Genomic DNA, 23358 nt, shown 5'->3' on the forward strand with positions numbered 1-23358 from the left:
CTTCCTGAATTCCAGGTGGGCACAAGCCTGTCCAGATCTAAAGACCCCTCCCCAAATCTTACAGGAGGAGCCACTGAACCCAGGGTTCAACCGAGTGCAGGGGACAACTCAGGAAGAACAGAGTCGGGAGTCGGGGTCTGTGACATTCTATAGCAGGGGTTCTCAAACTGGGGATCAGAGCCCCTCAGGGGGGTGTGAGGTTATTACATGCGGGGTCACGAACTGTCAGCCTCCGCCCCAAACTCCACTTTGCTTCCAGCATTTATAATGGTCTTAAATATATAAAAAGTGTTTTTAATTTATAAGGGGGGTGTTGCACTCAGACGCTTGCTATGTGAAAGGGATCACCAGTACAAAAGTTTGAGAACCGCTGTTCTATACCTTGGGGAAGCATACTGTAACCCCCATATTCTTCATTTTCATATAATCATACAAAGCATGCCTTGTAAGGTATCAGGGGAAAGGTTATGATCTTCTGAAAGTCATTTCTCTATCCATATATGTGTATCATTAATGCATATGAAGTTATGAGAAGTGTGTTGTATGGTGGTCACTAAAACATGCTGTAAATTGGGGAATCAACCAGACATTAGCTCCCCAGAAGCAACAGCAAGGAAAGTAACCAACATCAGGGCGGGGTTTCAAACAACCCATCAACAACCATTGTCCAGCAAGGGAGCTACAATTCAGTGATTCACCTGCACAAGGCCACACCAGGGGAATTGCTCAACCTTGCCTGGAGACTCAGCAGTGCCCCCCAGACATGCCTGGACTTGTGGTCCCCGAGCACATGGACTGAGGGTATAAAACAGACAGGATGGACAGATAGAGTAGACAGAGGTATAAAGCAGACATACTGGGCCTTTCTCCTTCACCCACCTACGCTGCAGGCATCAAGGACACTTTGAAGCCTCCAGCTGAGGGGACTGGCCCAGATTTCAAGGAGGAAATCTGTATACTATGGACTGCAATATCCAGTGGAGTGAGAAAAACTGCTTAAGCTAGATGTTGCCCAGTCTAATAGGGTCGAGAGTTTAGACTGTGTGCTTAAATTTATTTTTCTTTTGGTAACTAACTGACTTTTTGCCAATCACTCAATATCACTTAAAAGCTACCTTTTACAGTCAATAAATATGTTTAATTGTTTATCTTTACCAGTGAGTTTGTCTGAAGTGTGGGGAAAATCTCAGGTTTTGCAAAGGCTAGTGTATATCCACTTTCCATTAATGAAGCGGTGAACCAATTAATAAATCTGCATTGCTCATCTTGAGCAGTGCAAGATGGTATATTCCTGGGGTACAGTGCTGGGAGCTGTGGGGATTTGGCTCTGGTCCCTTTTTCGGTGTGATTTGTGAGTGGCTCTGGGAGCATCCATGCAATCTAGCTGGGCGTGGGGCTCCACATGCTGTTGTGCTGAGTGATAGCAGCACCTGGAGGGGTTTGCTGCTGGTCACTAACAAGGCATCGTGAGAGACAGCCCAGGCTGGAGAGAGTTAAGGGGGCAAAGCGGTCCCACGGTCCCAGGCTGCACCCCGGGGATCTCATTACGGTGGCCCGCGAGCAGGGTGAAATACACAGCTTGTTGTACTGAGCAAGATTTGCACTTCATACACTGGTGTAAAGATTTTAAGTGAAGGCTTTAAGTGTGGTGGCTAAGGAGAGTCAGGAGGAGGCTACCGGTTTATATTCTCTTTGCTTATTTTGGGCGAGGGAAGAAGGGATAGAAAAATCAGGAAAATGAGTGAAAGCAGTGAAGCGATTGTGAAAGAGCTTTTGAAGCTGCAAATTGCAGAAAAGGAGAGGGAGCACCAGAGACTATTGGACCTGAAAGAACTGGAGATAAAGGAGAGTAGGAGGAGAGAGAGAGAGCAAAAACACCAAGTGAACCTGCTAGAGAAGCAGAACCAGAACCCACCAGTCCCAGCAATTCCCATCACTCCAAAAATCCACAATTGGGACCATTTATGTCCTGCATACAATGAGGCAGACAATATTGCTGAATATCTGAGCACCGTTGAAAGGCTGCGTGCAGTGCATGAGATCCCTGAGGCTAAGAGAGTTCCTGCCCTGATTGCAAAATTAACTGGTAAAGCTCTAAAGGTATTAAATGAAATGCCTATTGAGGATGCTTTTAGACTATTGTAAATTTTAAAACATGCTTTTGCGAAGGTTTCAGATTCCCCTGAAACATACAGCATTAAATTTAGGAATGTTGAGAGGGATACTGGTATGAGTAATGGGGAATATGAGAACAAAATGAAAGATTTGATGGGAAAGTGGCTGAGGGGCAAAGGTGTTACAAGCTTTGAGGGAATGCGGGAGCTTGTTGCTCCAGAGCATTTCCTAGACACATGTAAGGCTGATGTAAAGCAGCGTCTATGGGACAAAGATGTAAAGTCTGTGCATGAGATGGCGTCTCTTGCTGATGCTTTTGAATGGACCCAGGTGTCTATTGAAAACAACCCACTGAAAGAGGTGTTTAAAGCTGGTGGGAAGGGAAGATCCCATTTTATCCCTAGCAAGAGAGAGGATGGCTGGGAGGCCGAGTACTCACCTCCCCAAATCCATTCCTCTAACCCTTGTCCCAAACGTCCTGTAAAAGCAGGAGAGCCCAAAAGGTGCTATCAATGTAAGTCCAACCAGCATCTGAGGAATAAACGCCCTGTGCTAGGAGGAAGCAGGCAACCAACAGCTCATGTTAGTTCTGCCGTCCTCAACACAGAAACCCCCCAAGCAACTGGAACCTATCATATTGGTTTTGTGAGGTTAGCCTCTGCAGAACCAGATATGGAGCATGTTAAGATTATCAAAATTAATTGCAGGGAGTACTTGGGGCAGAGGGATACAGGGGCCCAGATCTCTCCGGTTAAGCAGAGTGTGGTTTCAAAGGCCAGTATGTTACCTGGCCAAATGGCAGAGATTGTGGGGTCCGTGAAAGCAGATTCCTTGTACCACGAGCTAAAACCCATGTGGTGTGAGAAGATTTGGAAAGTGTTTTGAGAGTGGGGGTAGTGGAACACCTCCTAGTCGACCTGCTTCTTGGTAATGATTTTTTCTGTGTACCTCAGATTGAGGTTTTTACCCACAGCAAGAATGAGTTTTATGCTGGGATCCCCAAGGGAAAGGGTAAGGTCTCAGGAACTACTGAGAGAATGGGAGAGAGTCTCCTTGATTCCTCTGCAGCAGAGGGAAGCCACATGCTTCCAGGTGGGAGGGTGGTTGAGACCAACTCCTGCACTGCAGCTGGAAGGGATGGGGGTGTAACGCCTGCCAGGAGAGAACTATCCAGGTTGTTAGCTGTCAGCAAGTTGCAGCTTGAACCAGAGATAAACCCGGCTTTAGGGAGCAGAGAGCAGTGTGTCCCAGAGGAGAGCCCAGGGAAGGGGCAGGGGATCTCAGAAACCACTGAGGTGGGTGAGGATTCCGTTGACTCTGTAACACAGGGAAGCAGGGTGCTTCCAAGAATGGGAGGGCCAGAGACTAGCTCCTTTCCAGCAGAAGGCAACATGCCCTCAGGTGCAGGTGCAGGGGCAGGAGAGGTGTCAGTGATTAAGGAAACTGTCCAGAGTTTTGCAGCTGAACAAGGGAGGGGACCCCTTCCTAGGGAGCACAGAGAAATGTGTCTTGGGAGGGGGCCCAGAGGAGGAGACTGGAGAAGAAATAGTAGGGGTACAGGAATGTCTCCTCACTGGACACTTGGGAGAGGATGCCCAGGACTGGATGGCTAAGTCAACATCTGTGCATCCAGACACTCAGCCTGTGACCCAGGTTCTGAGAAGGAACTGTGTAACTGACCTCCTGGAGGGGAAGAGTCACACAGCTGACTTCTCAGGGACAGAGAAAGGGGTGGGGGAGGGTACCCCAATCCAGGTCCCAGTTTTTCAGGATGCTATTTCTGATATGTTTGAAACCTAACTGTCTTTTTAAACCAAGATGCAGCTCCAATGCCTGTGACAGCAGAGAAGTTGAGAGCAGAAAACTGCCAGGTGGCAGTATGTGAGAGCAGAAATAACCCATCTGACAGAGAAGAGGGTATTTTCCCCTAGGCTGGTGAGAGACAGGGAGCAGTTATGAGAGAGCTGTTGAGAAAAGTTGAATCTGATCAAAGAGTAAACACACCTAGCCCAGAGAGCACAGATCACAGCCCTCTAGGGGGCAGGGAAGGACTCAGAGCTGGGAGGGGAAAACACTGAGTAACCCCAAAAAGAAAGCTGGATTTTTTGCATATGTACAGTCCTGGGGTTGGGAGGTAGCCCCCCAAAGGGTCAGCCAGTGTGCAGGATCCACCTGGACCCTTATCTGGCCAGACCCTGAGACATTAAAATCCTAGAAAAGTAATTAAATTAAGAGCCCATGCAGAGGGGAACACTGAGGGAAAGAAAAACCAGTGACTGATTACACGGGAGAGAGTCAAAGACACCCTGGGTACCGAACAAACTAACCTCATACTACACTGTCTGAACAGGAGGTGTGGTATCATAAAGATATTTGTAAACACCCATCTGTGATAAACAAAAAGTTGGTATTAATGTTAAGTTTTGGGATAAGAATTTTGTTACTGACATTAAACCTTATGGCATGGGCAGCCAGCCTGGGGCTCCGGAGCTGCACGCGGCTCTTCAGGAGTTAATATGCGGCTCCTTGTATAGACGCCGACTCTGGGGCTGGAGCTACAGGTGCCAACTTTCCAATTTGCAGAGGGTGCTCACTGCTCAACCCCACTGGCCCTGCCCCCACTCCGCCCCCTCTCACCCCCTGCCCTGAGCCTGCCGTGCCCTCATTCCTCCCTGCTCACTCCCAGAGCCTCCTGCATGCCAGGAAACAGCTGATGAGGAGGGAAGGGAAGGTGCTGATGGAGGGGCTGCTGGTGGGTGGGAGGCACTGGGAGCAGGGGGCAGGTTGATCAAGGGCTCCTGATGTATTACTGTAGCTCTTTGGCAATGTACATTGGTAAATTGTGGGTCCTTCTCAGGCTCACGTTGGCCACCCCTGGCTTATGGTAATGCCAGTTCTCAGTTAATACCTGTAAGCAGATTTAAAGGTTATCACAGCAAAGAAACCATAACAAATCTGGTTTGCTGTGTGTGAATGGGGAAACTGAGGCACGCCACCTCATGGCCTTGATGGCTGGATGCCAAGAGAACTATAACACAAACTGCCTTTGAGTTAGTCAATGACCAACCCTCCTGCAGTAACCTAAGGGGGGAGGTGTGACTTTCTATACCTCCCAGGCTGCAGAAACCAAAGGGGCCACAGCAGTCCCAGAGTTCCAAGCTACACCCCAAGGAGCTCATCACAGAGTCATAGGTTCAAAAGCAGGGATCCAGAGGGAGACACTGAGCAAAGTACCCTGGACAGCACACACTGCTCCTCAAAGGTATCTAGAGAGCCAGTAGACGCCACCCATAGGAACTCTGCCCGGATGCATGAGACAAGGGAGGAACGGAAATAGGACCCACTGTCGCAGAGCACCCCCTCGTCTAGCAACCTCCTCCTGGTGCTGTGGACAGGCACTTTGGCCAGCACCGGGAGGAGGTTGCTGAGAAGGTCTTGTGATTTCGTGGGGCTGCAGACACGGTGTGTGTATATGAAGAGGTGTGGGGAAAAGTGCAGCCAGAACCTCAGCAGGAGGTTCTGAAGGAGCCGGAAAAGGGGCTGCAACCTGGCACATTGCAGATAGGTGAGCGTCAGGGTCTCCCTCACGCTGCAAAATGGACAGGCATCAGGATGGAGGTGAGTCACGCCAGGTACACGCCTGTGCTCAAGGCTCCATGAAGGAGTAGCCAACCAATGTCCCTAACAGGCCAAGGGACCAAGGTGAAGTACAGGCTGGACCACCGGGGTTCCTCATCCAGCTGCTTGGTATCGGGGCGGGAAACAAGGGTGAGGAAGTGCTCTGTGTGCAGCACGAGCGTGTAGAGTTGTTCCCTAGGTGCGGTTCAGCACGAATCAGCTGCAGGGTGTGCAGTCGTTTCGGGTTGCGGAAAGGAAGGGGTCAGGGGGCTCAGGGGGCAGGGGTCCAATGAAAAGGCCAGGGGTGAGGGCAGGACCGGCGCTAGGGGTTTGAGCGCCCTAGACAGATGGGAATTTCGCCGCCCCGCGCGCTGGTCCGCGGCTCCGGTGGAGCTGCCCGCAGTGGTGCTGCAGAGGGTCCGGAGCTTCGCGGCGCCAGTGGAGCTGCCGCAGTCGTGCCTGTGGGACGTCCACCGGAGCCGCGCGAGCAGCCGACTGTTCGCAGGCACAACTGCGGCAGCTCCACCGGAGCTGCGGACCAGTGGACCCTCCGCAGGCACCACTGCGGCAGCTCCACCGGATCCACCTGCAGCCCCCTCCGGCAAAACGGCACCCACCATTTATTCTGGCGCCCTAGGCGATTGCCTAGGCTGCCTAAATGGTAGTGCCGGCCCTCTCACAGGACCGTGCATGCAGCCCAGACTCTGCTCTCATGCAGTGACAGCTGGGAACAGCAGATATCACTAGTGCCAGCCACCCCCTCCCCCGGTCCACAGCCCCTCGCTGTGCCCAGTGATTATCACTAGTGCCAGCCACCCCCTCCCCCCATGAGCATAGCCCATTGCCAGTGTCACTCACCTTGGTGTGAGGCCTGAACTCCTCTGTGAGTTCCTTGAGTGGGGTGTCATACTCCAGCACCATCTGGGCCAGCCGAGCGTAGCAGGGGTCGCTGCATGGGGACAGCAAGGGCAGAGATTTGGTTCATGCCCCCTCAGCAAACTGTTCCCACTGCCTGCGTCATGCAACCCTCAGCAAACTGCCCCCCAGTGCCTGGGTTGTGCATCCCTCCCTGAACTGCAATGCAATGCCTGGGTCATGCACCTCATGGCAAATGACCTTGCTGGCTTTGCCAGTGCACCTCACTCTTCCACATGGGCACTACCTCTGGGATTTGTACACTGCCCCCTGGAGCCCTCTGACCCACACATACCTGGCAGCAGGGATCCTGTGGCCCAGTCCAGCGTTGTGTGAACCACCCTCTCCTGCACAACCCCCCTCGGTCCCCTCCCCCCAGTTCCCTCTCACCCGCTGCCCTGGATCATCTCATGGGCACAGTTGTACATCCCAATCAGGGCTTTGCGGTCCTCGATACGTGACAGCAACAGGATGACAGACGTGTAGGTCACCACCAGGTCCAGGTAGTTCTTGGTGAGGTCGTAGTTCACGGGCTGTGGGGGGCAGCGTAGTGGGGGGTGTCAGTGACCAGGAACAATAGCGTGTGTGTGTATATGTGTGTGCACATGTGCAAGCGCTGCCCCCTGCTGGAGGGATAAGCCCTGCTCTGGGTGTGTCTGCATGTGCATGTGTGTGCTGCCCCCTGCTGGAGGGGATGTGCCCTGCAATGCAATGCATGCAGCACATGGAGATGGAGGGTCCTGCAGAGAGGAGAGCTGCAAAGTCAGGCATGCGGTGGGGACTGGAAGTGAAATATCCCTCTAAGGAAACGCAGGCTGAGTTCCAAAGCAAGACTGGATATGCAGCAGCAGTCAGCTGTTGGCTGCTTCACCCTGAAATCCTTGCTTTGTGAGTGGAACATGTCTAGCTCTTTCCCCCATTTAAACACATGGCAGCAGGAAATGCTGACTTCTGCCAGTTACTGTAAATGTGCTTTCTAAGAAGGGTCCGAATGGTGGTAGCACCTGGGGACCTCAGATGGGGAGCAGGACCCCGCTGTGCTAGGGGCTGGGCAAACAAGCCAAGACTGCTCATGCCCCAGAGAGCTCATGATCCAGACACTGTGGGCGCATTCTCCACAAACCCTCCCGGCCAGGAGTAAAATCCATGCAGGTGCCTGAACAGCTGCTGTTTGCCAAGGTGGGAGGGGGCCATCGTTCACTTGGGCTGAAGGTCCAAGCTCATGTGTGGGCTGCCCTGGGAAGGCACATGGCAGCTTACAGCCAAGGCATTGCCCCTGCCCTGGGGGCAAGACTTTCTTGTTACCAAGTGTATTGTGGGGAAACAATCCAGTGCACTCTGGCATGGAACAGGATAGAGAGACCCTGCCAGGACTCCCTAAGGGAAAGTCCAGCTGGCAGAAGGGGGAACCCTCAAGCACACAAAGGTGGCAGATCCCAGGGAATGCCATGAGGCCCTATTTAGAACTGGCCTTTCAGAGCTGGATAACCTGGACTACGATGCATGTGGCAGCGGGGATGGGACTTATAAAGGCAGAGCCCCTTGTTGCAGGCATGTCCTATGCAGAAAGTCCCTTCAGACAGCTCCCACATGCTATCTGGCAGCCTGACATGGGACTTGCTAAGTGCTCATCCTGGTGTATGTGTACTAACTCCTCTCCATTTCCATCTCATTGTCCAGCGTTGGTGAGACAGGCCAGGATGGAAACCAGCAAATGCAGGCCGTGAGCACCTCAGCAGCAGCATGGACTCCGAAGAGTCACTCCTGGAGAAATGGTATGAGGCCAGGACACCATCGAAGTGGGACTAAACTTTTATAAGTGTCTGGAAGGTGGGGAAGGGTCATGATATAACATCAAGTTTATCACAAGAGCCTGTATGTCCCTGCTGTACTGGGTCAGCCCTGAGTCTTACTGTACTCATGTCTTGGGCATGTCTTGTAATCCAGGACATTTGCTGTCTAGTCTCTGAAGGGACTAGTTACTAAGGTACTTGCTCAAGGCACACTGCTTTCATGAGCAGAACATGTCCTGTATCTAGGAGCCAATAATCCCATGGAATGAGGGGGCAGTCGAATGAAGATCCTAACTGAGGGTGGACTCCAGCAAAGCTGCTTCCTGCCCAAAGTGAATGTTACTGAACTAGTGTCACTTCCTGAAAGCTCTGTGTCCTAGAGGACCTTCCTCCACTAGAAACAGGCTGATGTTCCTTTTGAGTCAGAAGCTTTCTGAGGCTATATAGTGCACACTAAAATAGTGCCCTCTTGTTTAAGTAACATGTGACCCTAAGGCCTGGTCTGTATACAGATCTTGTACTGGGGCAGTTAGATCAGTGAGAGGTGTGACTTTTTAGCACTGTAGACCCCAGTACCACCCCTAGAGTGGATGTAGTTCTACATGTTTACATCAGTAGTTTATTTACCTTCTCATATAGGAATAGTTATCCCAGGACTAGCACTCCTATACCAGCATAACTGCCTCAACACTAGGGTGCATCACTTTAACTGTACTGGTATAGCCGGTGGCTCAGCCCTTCAATTTGATGCCTTGTCTTCTGACTCTGAAAACATGGTCTTCATTTTCTGTAACCTTGACATAACTCAATCATGGCATGTGACATTACAACAGGACCTGCTGTTTATAAATGTAGTACCTTCCCCTGCCTGCAGTCTGTCATAATTCCTGACTCTCTCTCTCTCTTGCTCTTTCTGCAGGCTGTCTGTGAGGCTCTTACTGTGGGAAAGAGCAGCCTGGAGAAGAGTTGAAGCTTTTAAACTTGTAGATTTCCCCAATAGCCATTTTAAACATATTCTTAGTGTCCAGACTGAGAAATAAAACTTCCCGTTGTATCAACCGTGTGTCGCGTTCTCTGCTCCCAGAAGAAACCACGACAATGGCGTGACAGGTGCCCAGTGCCACATTAAACCTTCTGAAAAGTGCATTTTCCATCTACTCTTCCTTCCCAACAGAGGTGGCTTGGATGGAATGAACCCTTCATTGCCTTTGGGGAGCGATTAATAAGACTGGGACTTTTCAGGAAAAGAGACAACTAAGGGGGGGTATGATAGCGGTTTATAAAATTATGACTAGTGAGGAGAAAGTGGATAAGGGAGTATTATTTACTCCTTCTCATAACACAAGAACTAGGGGTAACCAAGTGAAATTACTAGGCAGTAGGTTTAAAACAAACAAAAGGAATTATTTCTTCACACAACACACAGTCAACCTGTGGAACTCCTTGCCAGAGAATGTTGTGAAGGCCAAGACTATAACAGGGTTCAAAAGAACTAGGTAAGTTCATGGAGAATAGTTCCATCAATGACTATTAGCCTGGCTGGGCAGGGATGGCATCCCTAGTCTTTGTTTGCCAGACGCTGGAAATGGACGACGGGATGGATCACTTGATTACCTATTCTGTTCATTCCCTCTGGGACATCTGGCATTGGCCACTGTCAGAAGACAGGATATTGGGGTAGATGGACCATTGGTCTGACCCAGTATGGCCATTCTTATGCCTCTTAAGATCTAGTGGCCCCGTATAACCTGACCTAGTTATCACAGGCCAGGAATTTCACTGTTACCCCCATATGAAGCCTAGTAACCTGTTTGACTAAAGCATCTTCCAAAAGGCCTCCAGCCTGGATTTGAAGACCCCCCCATGAGAAGGAGAATCCATCCCCTTCCCATGGGAGTTTATTCCAAGGGGTAATCATCATCATTATGAAAAATGTGCCTTATTTCTAATTTGAATCTGTTTGCTTTCACCTTCAGCTACTGCCTCTTGCTCTGACTTTCTCCCCTAGATTGAAGAGCCCTTTAGATCCCAGGATCTGACATTCCAAGGGAGGTATGCTGATAAACTCGTGTTAATAAGCTGAACAGCCTGAGCTCCCTGGGTCTCACTGCAAGACATCTTCTCCAGCCCTTGAACCATTTCTGTAGCTCTTTTCTGCACCTTCCTCCATTTCTCAACACTTATTTAAATTAGGACTGTGGATTAATTGCAGTTAACTCAAGATTAACTCAAAACAATTAATTGTGATTAATCGCACTGTTAAACAATAGAATACCTATTGAAACTTATTAAATATTTTCAATCTTTTTCTACACTTTCAAATATATTCATTTCAACAGAGCCGGCTTTAGGAAATGCAGGGCCCAATTCGAACAGTTTCAACGGGGCCGTGGCAGGGATGACTATATATAAAAAAAAAATGTAAAAAACAAATAGGGCTTGTATTCACCGGGCGGTGCTCCGAGTCTTCGGCAGCAGGTCCTTCACTCGCTCCAGGTCTTCAGTGGCACTGAAGGACCCACTGCCGAAGTGTCATCGAAGACCCGGAGCGCTGCCAGGTGAATAAAAATAAAAAAAGGCACCTCTAGCCAGGGAAGAGATTCTCACTGGGCACGGGGCCCTCTTAGGCATGGGGCCCGATTCAGGGGAATTGGTGGAATTGGCCTAAAGCCAATTACAACACAATACAAAGTGTACAGCACTCACTCTATTATTTTTATTACAATATTTGCACTGTAAAAATGATGAAAAAATAATATTTTTCAATTCACCTCATACAGGTACTGTACTGCAATGTCTTTATCATGAAAGTGCAACTTACAAATGTATTGGTTTTTTTGTTGCATAACTGCATTCAAAAAGAAAACAATGAAAAACTTTAGACCTTACAAGTCTACTCAATCCTACTGCTTGTTTAGCTAATCACTCAGACAAACAAGTATGTTTACATTTGCAGAATATAATGCTGCCTGCTTCTTGTTTACAATGTCACCTGAAAGTGAGAACAGGCATACGCATGGCACTGTTGTAGCTGGCATCACAAGATACTGGTGTTGGTCCTGCTTTGAGCAGGGGATTGGACTAGATGATCTCCTGAGGTCTCTTCCAACCCTAATATTCTATGGTTCTATATTTACAGGCCAGATGCACTAAAGATTCATATGCCCCTTCATGCTTAGGCCATCATTCCAGAGGACATGCCTCCATGCTGATAACCCTCGTTAAAAAAATGTGTTAATTAAGTTTGTGACTGAACTCCTTGGGGGAGAACTGTATGTCATCTGCTCTGTTTTTTGGCCCGCATTCTGCCATATATTTCATTTTATAGCAGTCTCAGATGATGACCCAGCACATGTTGTTCATTTTAAGAACACTGTCACTGCAAATTCGACAAAAGACAAAGAAGATACCAATGTGAAATGTCTAAAAATAGCTACAGTACTGGATCCAAGATTTAAGAATCTGAAGTTCCATCCAAAATCTGATAGGTGAGGTATGGAGCATGCTTTTAAAAGTCTGAAAAGAGCAACACTCTGATGCAGAAACTACAGAACCCAAACCACCAAAAAAGAAAATCAACCTTCTGCTGGTGGACTCTGACTCAGATGATGAAAATGAACATGTATCGGTCCGCTGTGCTTTGGATCATTATTGAGCAGAACCCATCATCAGCATGGATGCATGTCCTCTGGAATGTTGGTTGAAGCATCAAGGAACATATGACTCTTTAGCACATCTGGCATGTAAATATTTTGTGACACTGGCTACAACGACAGTGTCATGCAAAGGCCTGTTCTTGCTTTCAGGTGACGTTGTAAACAAGAAGCAGGCTGCATTATATTCTGCAAATGTAAACAAATTTGTCTGAGCAATTGGCTGAACAAGTAGTAGGACTGAGTGGACATGTAAGCTCTAAAGTTGTACATTGTTTTATTTTTGAATGCAGTTTTTTGGGTACATAATTCTACATTTGTAAGTTCAACTTTCATGAGAAAGAGATTGCACTCCAGTACTTGTATTGGGTGAATTGAAAAATACTATTGTTTTTGTTTTTTTACAGTACAAATATTTGTAATAAAAAATAAATATAGTGAGCAATGTACAAATTGTATTGTGTAGAATATGACATTTGTATTGTGTATGAAAATGTAGAAAACATCCACAAATATTCAAATAAATGGTATCCTGTTATTGTTTGACTAAGTTTTTTAATTGCTTGACAACCCTAATTTAAGTTTTTTTTAGAAAGCTAGCTGGCTGCACTGGATGCAGTATTCCCATATCTGTCTCACCAAGGCCACTTAAAGAGGTAAAATCACCTCACCACTCCCTTTTTTTAAACAGACCTGGATTATATTAGACCTCTCAGCTGTAGCATCACAATGGGAGTTCACAAGCTGCTTCTTTTCATCTAAGACTTGTAAATCCTCTTCAGCCAATGCTCTCCGGGATCCAGTCCCCCATTCGGTAGGTATGGCCTGCATTCCTTGTTCTGAAATGGCTGTTCCTTGCATTTGGCTGTAGTAAAATCAATATTGTTTGAAGGGGCCCAGCTTATGTCCCATATCCTCTAACAGTGACTTGCTTTCTTCCTTTGAAGCTAGTTGCAACCCTGCAGAGGCTTTCACTTTTGGATGATGGTGTCCAAACTGTGCTAAAGCCTCTTAAAGGTAAAGTGTTCCTTGCTCCCCCCTCCCTGCAACAAGACAGTGGATCTCTTAACTGGGCTGCATGCAGCATAGTCTACCCCAGTACAAGGGGCGTTTGTCACAAGCCGCTATCCCTTTGTGTGAGAGCTACCACTAGCGGGTTGCATGCATCATAGCTTCTGTAGGCTGATTTCATTGTGAACTGCAGGGACTCCTTGGGTGCTCCCACTTCTTCCCCTACCAGCTCTGTGTCATCCTCTCATACCCCTGCACTTTAGCAACTCCCTAAAGCCCCACTTTTGGCAGGGGATGTGTGTACCCCATATCAGAGTCCCCCATATCCCTTCCAGACTGGGGTCCTTAATTCTTTCCTCATGGCAGGGGTTGTGTGCACATGCTCCTCCCCCCCCCCCCGCCCATTGCATTCAGAAGTTGTGCTCTCTCCAAACAGATGCCATGAAGTTGAGTGCAGTGTTGTAGCCATGTTGGTCCTAGGATATTAGAGAGAAGATGGGTGAGGTGATCTCTCTTACTGGACCAACTTCTGCTGGGGAATGCTTATCTCTTGACTCACCACCTTGCATGTAAGGCCTTGCAAACTGGGCCAAAAATCACTTAGTTGGACTCTTCTGTTGCTTTAGCTATAGGTAAAACTCTAGCCTGTCTCCAGAGTGGGTTCCTCTAGCAATGACCAGCATCACAGGGATCCCTCTTGAGGGGACAGATCTCACATAAACAGGGAAGGAAACTGGCTGTAAAAGCAGCCCTGGGTGGGCAGAGCAGTGCAATCTTGTTCTGGCATCTCAAGTAGATGGGAGAGTATTGTGGTTTCCTCTAATTTGATAAAAGGGAGAGACATTTGCCATGCTCTTCCTCTCTATTCCAACTACATCTACAGAGATCACCACCAAGCGACTGAAGCACTGATCAAAGAGGAGAGCCTGGCTGAAAGGGCAGCCAGCCAGCCTGTGGTGAGACGCATCTAAGTTTGTAAGGACATTGACAGTGTTAAGATCTGTTTAGGATGCATTTTGCTTTTATTTTATTTGACCAAATCTGACTTATGTTTTGACTTATAATTACTTAAAATCTGTCTTTGTAAATAAATCTGTTTGTTTATTCTACTTGAAGCAGTGCATTTGGTTTGAAGCGTGTCAGAGACTCCCCTTGGGAGAACAAGCCTGGTACATATCGATTTCTTTGTTAAATTGAAGCCTCTCAAGCACCCCTGCGAAGAACAGTCATAGGGAGCGCTCAGCTAGGCAGAGGAAGTGGGATTTCAGAGCTGACCCAGCCCCCCACTCCCCTTCACAGATTTTAAAGACAGAAGGGACTCGGTTTATGTCATCTAGTCTGATCTCCGGATAACACAGGCTGGGGCATTTCATCCAAGAACCCTGGAACTGAGCCCACCACTGAGGATACTGTTATCGAACCTTCATATCAAATAGGAAGATTCCCCCTCTGATGCTCACCAAAAAAATCCCCCATCTACAGCCTAAGCCCCAGTTTTCACCAGGGCTTGCCCCCTTGTGGGCAGGGTATGGCACTGGAGCAAGAGATGGGTATGTGTGTGACATCTTTTATTAGAAAAATGTTCCCTCCAAAAAATGGTGGTTTTTTGTGGGAAAATGTCACATTTTGACAGCTTCTTGACAGCCACTGGTTTAGTTTTAAAATTTCCCAATTTTTGTTCCATTTTTAATTGTATTTTCCATTTTGGTTTTTGAAACCTGACAAATCTAGATTTTTTTTTTTAATTCTTGTTTTCCTCCCTTCCCCTCTCTATTTTCTCCTTTTTGTCCACTGGAAAAAAAAAGGGGGAAGGGAAAAAGATAAAGAACTTAAACTGGAGGAAGTATGATCTTTCCCTTTTCTACTTTTTTTTTCTCCACTGAAAAAAAAATGTATATATTTATTTGTAGTATTGTAGCACCTAGGATCCCTAGTCATAGAATATCAGGGTTGGAAGGGACCTCAGGAGATCATCTAGTCCAACCCCCTGCTCAAAGTAGGACCAGTCCCCAGTTTTTGCCCCAGACCTCTAAGTGGCCCCCTCAAGGATTGAGCTTGCAATGCTAGGCTTAGTAGGCTAATAGCACAAACCACTAAGTCAGGGGTCAGCAACCTTTCTGTAGGGGTGTGCCAAGTCTTCATTTATTCACTCTAATTTAAGGTTTTGTGTGTCTGATAAATTTTAACATTTTTAGGGTCATCTCTTTCTATAAATCTATAATATAGAACAAAACTATTGTTGTATGTAAAGTAAACAAAGATTTGAAAATGTTTAAGAAGCTTCATTTAAAATTAAATTAAAATGCAGAGACCCCCGGACCGGTGTCCAGGATCCTAGCAGTGTGAGTGCCTCTGAAAATCAGCTCGTGTGCCGCATTCAGCACGCCTGCCATAGGTTGCCTATCCCTGCACTAAGCTATCTCTCCCACTGCTGTGCCAGGGGCTGTACAAACACTACAAAAAGACACTTCCTGACCCAAAGCACCACATTCCTGTGATGTTGGCAAACCAGGTGCCAGCTCATTCCAAGGCCCCTAAGCACCAAATGCACAGCTGGAAACCAGTCTGGCTTATCTGTGTTAGTATTGTTAAATAGGTATTAGGTTTATAGAGGTGTGTTTAGCGTTTGGATTGTATGAAGTGCTTGTAAGTTGCTGCCTGCACTAATTTCACTTATCTGTATCCCATGTTGTAAGGTAATATGTAAGTATTTGCTCTGTAACTATGAAAGTATTTGCTATGAAACTGGAAACCCTCAGTCAGGAGAGAAGATTACCAAGCGTGAGATACTAGTTTGCCACAAGAGGTGTCATCTCCTGTCCAACAGCCATCAGACAAGCCATTGTGGAACAGCTGTGGACAAAACTTTGTTGATTGTTCCTCTTACACCCACGAAGAGGAGATATGCACAAACACTTGTCAATTAGTTTGAACTCTGGGGAAAGGGAATAAAAATGCCTGACCAGAAGGAACTTTATCTCTATGCTGTTTGAACTTGGAGAGGCAAAGACTTCTAAACATAAGCAAGAGATTCCCAGCTGTTTGGCTTCAGTTAGCCCTAAAGGATACACAGAAGCTTCTATAATATGCAGGCTCTGTGACCTTTAGAACCTAAGACTGTAACTCATGTATGTTTACCTGCTTTAAGCCTGAAAATAACTCTCATTTCTTTTTCTTAACTAATAAATCTTTAGCACATTTTTGTATAGGATTGGCTACAAGCATTCTTTGATAAAGACTTGGAAATGCAGTTGACCTGGGGTAAGTGACTGGTCTTTTGGGACTGGGAGTAACCTGAATATTATTGTGATATTTTGGGTGTGAGGACCCATCTATGGCAAAGGCAAGTTTGCCTGGATGACAAGTTAGATCTGAGTCCCCCAGGGGACTGTCATGTTAAGACTGTTATAGCGGCTGAGGAGTTCACATGGGATATTTGGTTGGTGAAATCTCAGTCTAGAACACACAACCAGTCTGGGTTTGTGCCCTGCTTCTTCACAGTCTGCCCAAGATCGGAAGAGAGACAAGGTGGGTGAGGTAAGATCTTTTATTGAACCAACTTCTCTTGGTAAGAGAAAGTTATTACCCCGCCTGTGAGCCACTCCAGACAGCTTGACAAATCTAATCATAGAAATGTAGGACTGGAAAGGACCTCAAGAGGTCATCTAGTCCTTCCCCCATGCAGAGGTAGGATTAAATACACCTAAATCATCCCTGAGAGGTGATTGTCTAGCTTGTTTTTAAAACCCTCCAATGATCATTTCCCTAGGTAACCTGTTTCAGTGATTAACTAGCCTTATGGTCAGAGTTTTTTCCAACCTCAGTTTCCCCTATTGCAACCTAAGCTCATTACATCTTGTCTTGCCCTTGCTGGACATGGAGAACCATTGATCACCATCCTCTTTAACAACCTTTTACATATCTGAAGACGTACCATGTGCCACCTCAGTGTTCTCTTTGCCTTTGTTTCATACCTTTCCTCCAAGGATCTGAACATTCTTCAGACTCTAGTGAATGGCCTACCGTTCTCCCCGAGTGGTACAGGAGACTTAGTGTCCCATTTGACAGAAGGGGAGACATACAGAGAGGCCAGGTGTGTTTTTAACACAAAGACCTCGTGAGACAGTAGTCATGCTGAGCTGCCTGGCACTGTGCTGTAATCACTGGACAAACACTCCCACCATGTGGCGGAAAGAAAAGCCACTGATGATGTATTAAAGTTGAGCAGAGTCCTGGTTCCATATTTAAACATGATTCTTCTTGAAAGTCTTAGCACTTGTTTATCATTTGCATTTTGAAATTACTGGAGCAGCAGGTTTCATGGAGTGAGATTGAATATTTTGAAACCCAGTGATGCAAAATGAGGAAGATTACCATGCATAGGGCAGTGGGCCCCTGTAATTTTATTTTGATGCAGAATTGTCAGGTTTCTTTTCTCCAGCTTTAGGTTTTATTGAATTGCAATATGTATCAGAGTCTAAATGCAGATCAGCAGAGAGAAGACTCTAAATGCAGATCAGCAGAGAGCAAATCTCTTTATGGCAAGGCCAGTTCTTTATTCAGAGTATTTGTCTAGCTCTTGAGGTGTGATGCATTTGGAAGGTCAGATCAAGGTCAGAAACCAGCCAGGATAACCAATTTCACTTGTGTTAGGCTGGCAAATGCAAAACAAATGCATGATTAGCTGCTTTAAACTGGCAATTTTTTTAAAGTTCTATCAATATTTGTTTCATTGTTTCTTTGTCCTCCACTGTAAGCATCCATCTGGTGTCTTGTCCTTAGATTGGAAGTTTTTTAGGGCAAGGAATGTCTTTCTGTTCTGGCTTTGTACAGGGGCTAGCACAGTTGGGTCCTGCTGTGATGAAGTGGGACTGTTCTTAATGTTTCCTCTGAATACCATGTGGGTGCCTCAGTTTCCCCTATGCATTTCTTAAGTCTCCAGCATGCATAAATGGCTGACACTCTGTCTCCTGGCAACAAATGGCCTGGGCCCTTCCCCTCTGCAAGGGGATGCTAAAGGTTTGGGAGAACAAAGAGGTCAGGTGATCTCCTGGCCTGGGAAACAAACTCAGCAGAGAAGGAGGGGCTGGAGGGGGTTTCAGTTTGGAGCTGGCTGGGGATGAGAAGAGAGGGCAGACGGGGTTGTCTGGCTCGCTGGGCCTCAGAATGGACTCGGCTGAGGGTCCCGTTCTCAGTACCTACAAGCTCTGTTTTGGACCATGTTCCTGTCATCTAATAAACCTCTGTTTTACTGGCTGGCTGAGAGTCACGTCTGACTGCAAGTGAGTGTGTGTGCAGGACCCTCTGGCTTCCTCAGGATCCCGCCTGGGTGGACTCGCTGTGGAAAGCTCATGGAGGGGCATATGCTGAATGCTCCCAGGAGAGACCCAGGAGGTGAAGCCGTGTGAGCTTCTTGCCCTGAAAAGAGTCTGCTCCAAGGGAGAGGAGGCTCCCCAAAGTCCTGTCTGGCTTGGTAGGGAGCAGTTCCAGAGCATCGCCCGGTGACTCCGTGATACCTGCTTCCAGCCTAACCGTCCTGGGCACTAGTGCAATAGACCTAAATACTAATATGATTGATTGTATTGCTGTAGTACTTAGGAGCTCCAGTCTTGGATCAGGAGCCCATAGTGCTAGGCGCTGTACAAACACAGAACACAAAGATGGCCCCTGTCCCAGAGAGCTTCCAGTCTGGGAAGCTGGCAGTTCTAGGTCCTAAGCATTTTGGCAGGTGTTAATGGCCACTATGTGGACTAAATTCACCTGGCCCCTGTGTATATGAGGCACCTTATGGATAGGGTTCACCTGGCAGCTGTCTAGTATAAGCAAATACAAATAGTAGGAAAGCTTCTTATTTGTATTGTGATAGCAAGGAGGAGTCTCAGTCATAGATTTTAAGGTCCAAGGGACCATTGTGACCATTTGGTCTGACCTCCTAGCACAGGTCAGAGAGACCCTCACCCAGTGATTCCTGCATCACACCCATCACTTTTAGATCTTTTAGAAAGATACTATTTTAGTCCTGATTTAAAGGCTTCAGGGGATGAAGTATCCACTATGACCCTAGGTGAGTTGTTCCAGTAGTTAATTACTCTCACTATTAAAAAATTGCACCTTATTTCTAGTCTGAATCTCTCTAATTTCAGCTTTCAACCATTGGCTCTCATTCTGCCTTTGTCAGCTCCATTGAAGAACATTCTGCAATTGGAAATCTCCTCCCTGTGTAGGTACTTGAATTCAAGTCACCTTTTAACCTTCCCTTCAATGGTGACCACTTCCTCTCAGCCAGGAGCCCATTGGTTCTCAATCAGGGAGATGTGAACTCCTAGGGGCACACAGAGATCTTCCAGGGGATACATTAACTCATCTAGATATTTGCCCAGTTTTACAACAGGCTACATAAAAAGCACTAGCAAAGTTAGTACAAACTAAAATTTCATAGAGGCAATAACGTGTTTATACTGCTCTATAGACCGTACACTGAAGTGTAAGTACAATAGTTATATTCCAAATGATTTAGGCTGTCCTTATGCATATAATGTCCTCGAAGAACTCATCCATAAAGCCACTCGACTTTCCTTCAAATCCTTCCTCCAGGCCCCCCGACAAGGAATTAGCCCTGGCCAAGTAGGGGCCCCAAGGGGAAGAGCCAAGACATGCTTGACTCTATATTTTATCCCTCTCACTCCACCCTTGGTCTTTTCCACAGAATGTAAACTTTTTGGGGCAGGGATTCTCCTTTCTATACGTGCAGGCAGAGCTAAGCACAGCGAGGGCGCTAACAGAGGGCAAATCACACACCAGGCAGCAACACTGAACCACTTTTCCAGGGTTTTTGTCCTTTGCTGCCAGTCCAATGGGTCTGTGGCCACTTCATCCATTGTGATCTTCAGCTTGTTCCATGCTAAGAGGGAATCCTGCCCCAACTACCTGCGCTTCGTGTTGGGAGCCATCCAGCTGCCTGTGCTGTACATGAATTTGGTGCTCTAAACCCGAAGCCCCAGTGGACATATAAGAAAGGGGGCTGAATGCAGCAGACCCACTAGCTAAAACCCAGCATTGGGGTGAAAAATTATGGCTAAAGCTTTCAAAGTATCTAATGTCCAGTATCTAAAGCCAGATCTAGGCACCTTGAGAAGCAGCTCGATTATTTGGAGACACTGGATTCCTGCTGATTTTAGCAACTCTGAAAAATCAGCCCACTTATTTAGGTGCCTAAATAGGGATGTAGGTACCAAACTTGAAAGCACCCAAATGGGAACAGATTGGTCCAAATACCCATCCCTTGGTCAAATTCTAATGAACGGCAATGACCTTCAAAATGCTGGACCTCCCTGGCTTCAGCTGGTGCTGATGCAGATGCTCAGCAACCTCTTTGCAATCTGGGTGCTGTGATTGCAGCTGTGGACGATTCCCAAGACATAATCCTGGCTGAGCCAATGTTTCATAGGGGCCAGGCCTGGGCTTTTCTTTATCTTATTAAAGGTAACTAAATAATTATTTAATTTAAAATTAATTATCTCCATTAGGTCCATCAATGGCTGTTAGGATGGGCAGGGACGATGTCCCTAGCCTCTATTTGCCAGAAGCTGGGAATGGGTGACGGGATGGATCACTTGGTGATTACCTGTTCTGTTTATTCCCTCTGGGGCACCTGGCATTGGTCACTGTCCGAAGACAGGATACTGGGCTAGGTGGACCTGTGGTCTGACCCAGTATGGCCTTTCTTATGTTAAAAATTAAGTGAGGAACTCAATGAAAATGAGACACTGCATCTAGCTCAAAGGTGCTTAACTTGATCATGCCAGTACAAGTGTGATCAGAATCAGGTCCAATATTTAAACTTCTACTGAAAGTCAAAGATAACGTCACTCGTGTCTGGGCTGTTGAACACTCATCAGGCTTGTTTGCCGAGTGCACAAAGGAGCAGATTAGTCAGGCACCACCACTTGGAGACAGCCATTACTGACTGTAATGAAGCCTGGCATTGGTGTGTTTGTTTAGGAGGCCCTATATCTCCTTCTATAGAAATTCCAGTCTGTTTGGAATCTAAACAAATAACATTTATGGGTCAGTGAAGATCAGTATGAACAATTTCACTGCGATTATTGCAGCTTACAGACTGAAGATGGAATGTCGTATTTAGATGCGTCTGATGGAGACATGGGGAAGATGCTCCATGCACAGCCTGCATGGAAGGGGTTGTAATAAGCCAGCAGACAGCCGTTTGGGAACTTTACATTTTCCATGGTAACTCTAAACAAAGCTACAGCAGACACAAGCAGAGCCAGCAGAAAGCAACTAATTTGCATCAAATGAACCAGACTGCAGGACCTATTGTCTTCAAAGTGCTTTTGACTCTGAAAAGAGAGACCGTCTAAATTTCATCAAGGGGGCCCACGTCCATCGTCTCTCTGAGATGGCATAGTAAATGCGTTGACCGTGCAAGCAAACCGAGGTTTTCTTCTACTCACCCTGCAGACTAATGCCAGGATCAAAGAGTTAAGCTGGGCTTTTCTCCACATCCATCATTTCCTGTAATAACTGTTCTGTAGATCAATTTCAATGACATATGCACTTAGTTGGCACAGTAGTAACTGATTAAGATTATGAGCAATCAGAATATAAAAATGGCCATACTGGATCAGACCAATGGTCCGTCTAGCCCAATATCCTGTCTTCTGACAGGGGCTAATACCCGGTGCTTCAGAGGGACTGAACAGAACGGATAATCATCAAGTGATCCATCCCCTGTCACCCATTCCCAGCTTCTGGCAAACAGAGGCTAGGGACACTTCAGAGCATGGTTTTGCATCCCTGCTCATCCTGACTAATAGCCATTCATGAATGTATCCAGTTCTTTTTTTAAACCCTGTTATAGTCTTGGCCCTCACAACATCCCTTAGCAAGGAATTCTACAGGTTGACTGCATTGTGTGAAAAAATACTTCCTTTTGTTGTTTTAAGCCTGCTCTCCATTAATTTCATTTGGTGATCCCTAGTTCTTGTGTTATGAGAAGGTGTAGCAGAGTGATTCCCACTCCTGCCCTGTGAGGCTTGAAACAGCACAGGAGAGGGCTGTGGCAGGGGCAAGAAGCCTGGGCTGATTGGAGGAAAGTAGGCTCAGCTGGGGCCATGCCCCAATCAGGCCCAGCTGGCCCCTATAAAAGGCTGTGAGCCAGCAGCCCAGGCAGTCTTCCTCTGCCTGTAGAGGGAGAAGAGCCTGTCTGCAAGGTGTCAAAAAGGGAACCTAGAGTGGAGCAGGGCTGGGGAAAGGCCCTGGGAGCTCCAGCCTAGGAAAACCCCAGGCTGAAGCCTGGTAAGGCCCCTCAGGTATTGGGTTGCAGGAGGCAGCCCATGGGTAGGCAGAGGCAGCAGGTCTGAACCTTCTTTGCCTATGATGAGTGGCTTACACTGCAGTCTGCCCCAGTGAGTGGGGGCTAGATGGGGACTGGCAGTAGCCAAACACTGAGGCAAGGTGGGGATAGTGGGTGGGGGTTCCCCTGGGAGGGGGAGACCCTGAGGCAGTGAGGGGTTACTGCCAGGGGGCAGCACCCCAGGTAAAAGGGGCACTGGGGTCCTGGGAGGGCCACAGGTAAGGTGGATCACTGGCCTGCAGAGGGCACTCTGGAGCTGGAATGAGCTAATTCCCAGAAGTCACCAGCAGGAGGTTCTGTGATGGTGAGTCCAGGGACTTAAATAACACTTCCTTATTTATTTTCTTCACATCAGTCATGATTTTATAGACCTCTATCATATCCCCCCTGAGTCATCTCTTTTCCAAGCTGAAAAGTCCCAGTCTTATTAATCTCTCCTTATATGGAAGTCGTTCCATACCCCTAATCTTTTTGTTTCCCTTTTTTGTACCTTTTCCATTTCCAATGTATCTTTTTTGAGATGGGGCAAATCCAGCTGCATACAGTATTCAAGATATGGATGTACTATGGATTTATATAGAGGCAATATGATATTAATTCTGTTAATGTTGCATTTGATTAGTCACTTAATACAGTGCCTAGCGCAACAGATCCTTGTCCATGACTAGGGCTCCTGGGCGCTATGCTAAGACAAATAATAACAATGATGATGCAGAATAGACCCAAGCTCTTCCTCCTGTACCTGAGCTGGCTCTGCAGAGTTAAGAGGATCAAAATGCAACAAATCCTCCTCCTTCTCATGTCACAGCTCTGATTCCAATACACACAGAGAGCAGGCCAGCTAAGGAGAGGCCATTTTTAGACAGTCATGTTTCAGAGC

General features: G+C 47.1%; 1 protein-coding gene across 1 annotated transcript in view; it reads right to left on the bottom strand.

Moving 5' to 3' along the window:
- LOC127035564 (nck-associated protein 1-like) overlaps positions 1–23358 on the bottom strand; it is a 47982-nt gene that overhangs the window by 23226 nt on the left and 1398 nt on the right. The window contains 2 exon segments of the mRNA XM_050925585.1: positions 6592–6682; positions 7039–7181. Coding sequence (XP_050781542.1) covers positions 6592–6682; positions 7039–7181 — 234 coding nt within the window.

The sequence above is a fragment of the Gopherus flavomarginatus genome, chromosome 16 (assembly GCF_025201925.1).
Source record: "Gopherus flavomarginatus isolate rGopFla2 chromosome 16, rGopFla2.mat.asm, whole genome shotgun sequence".
Lineage (NCBI taxonomy): Eukaryota > Metazoa > Chordata > Testudines > Testudinidae > Gopherus > Gopherus flavomarginatus.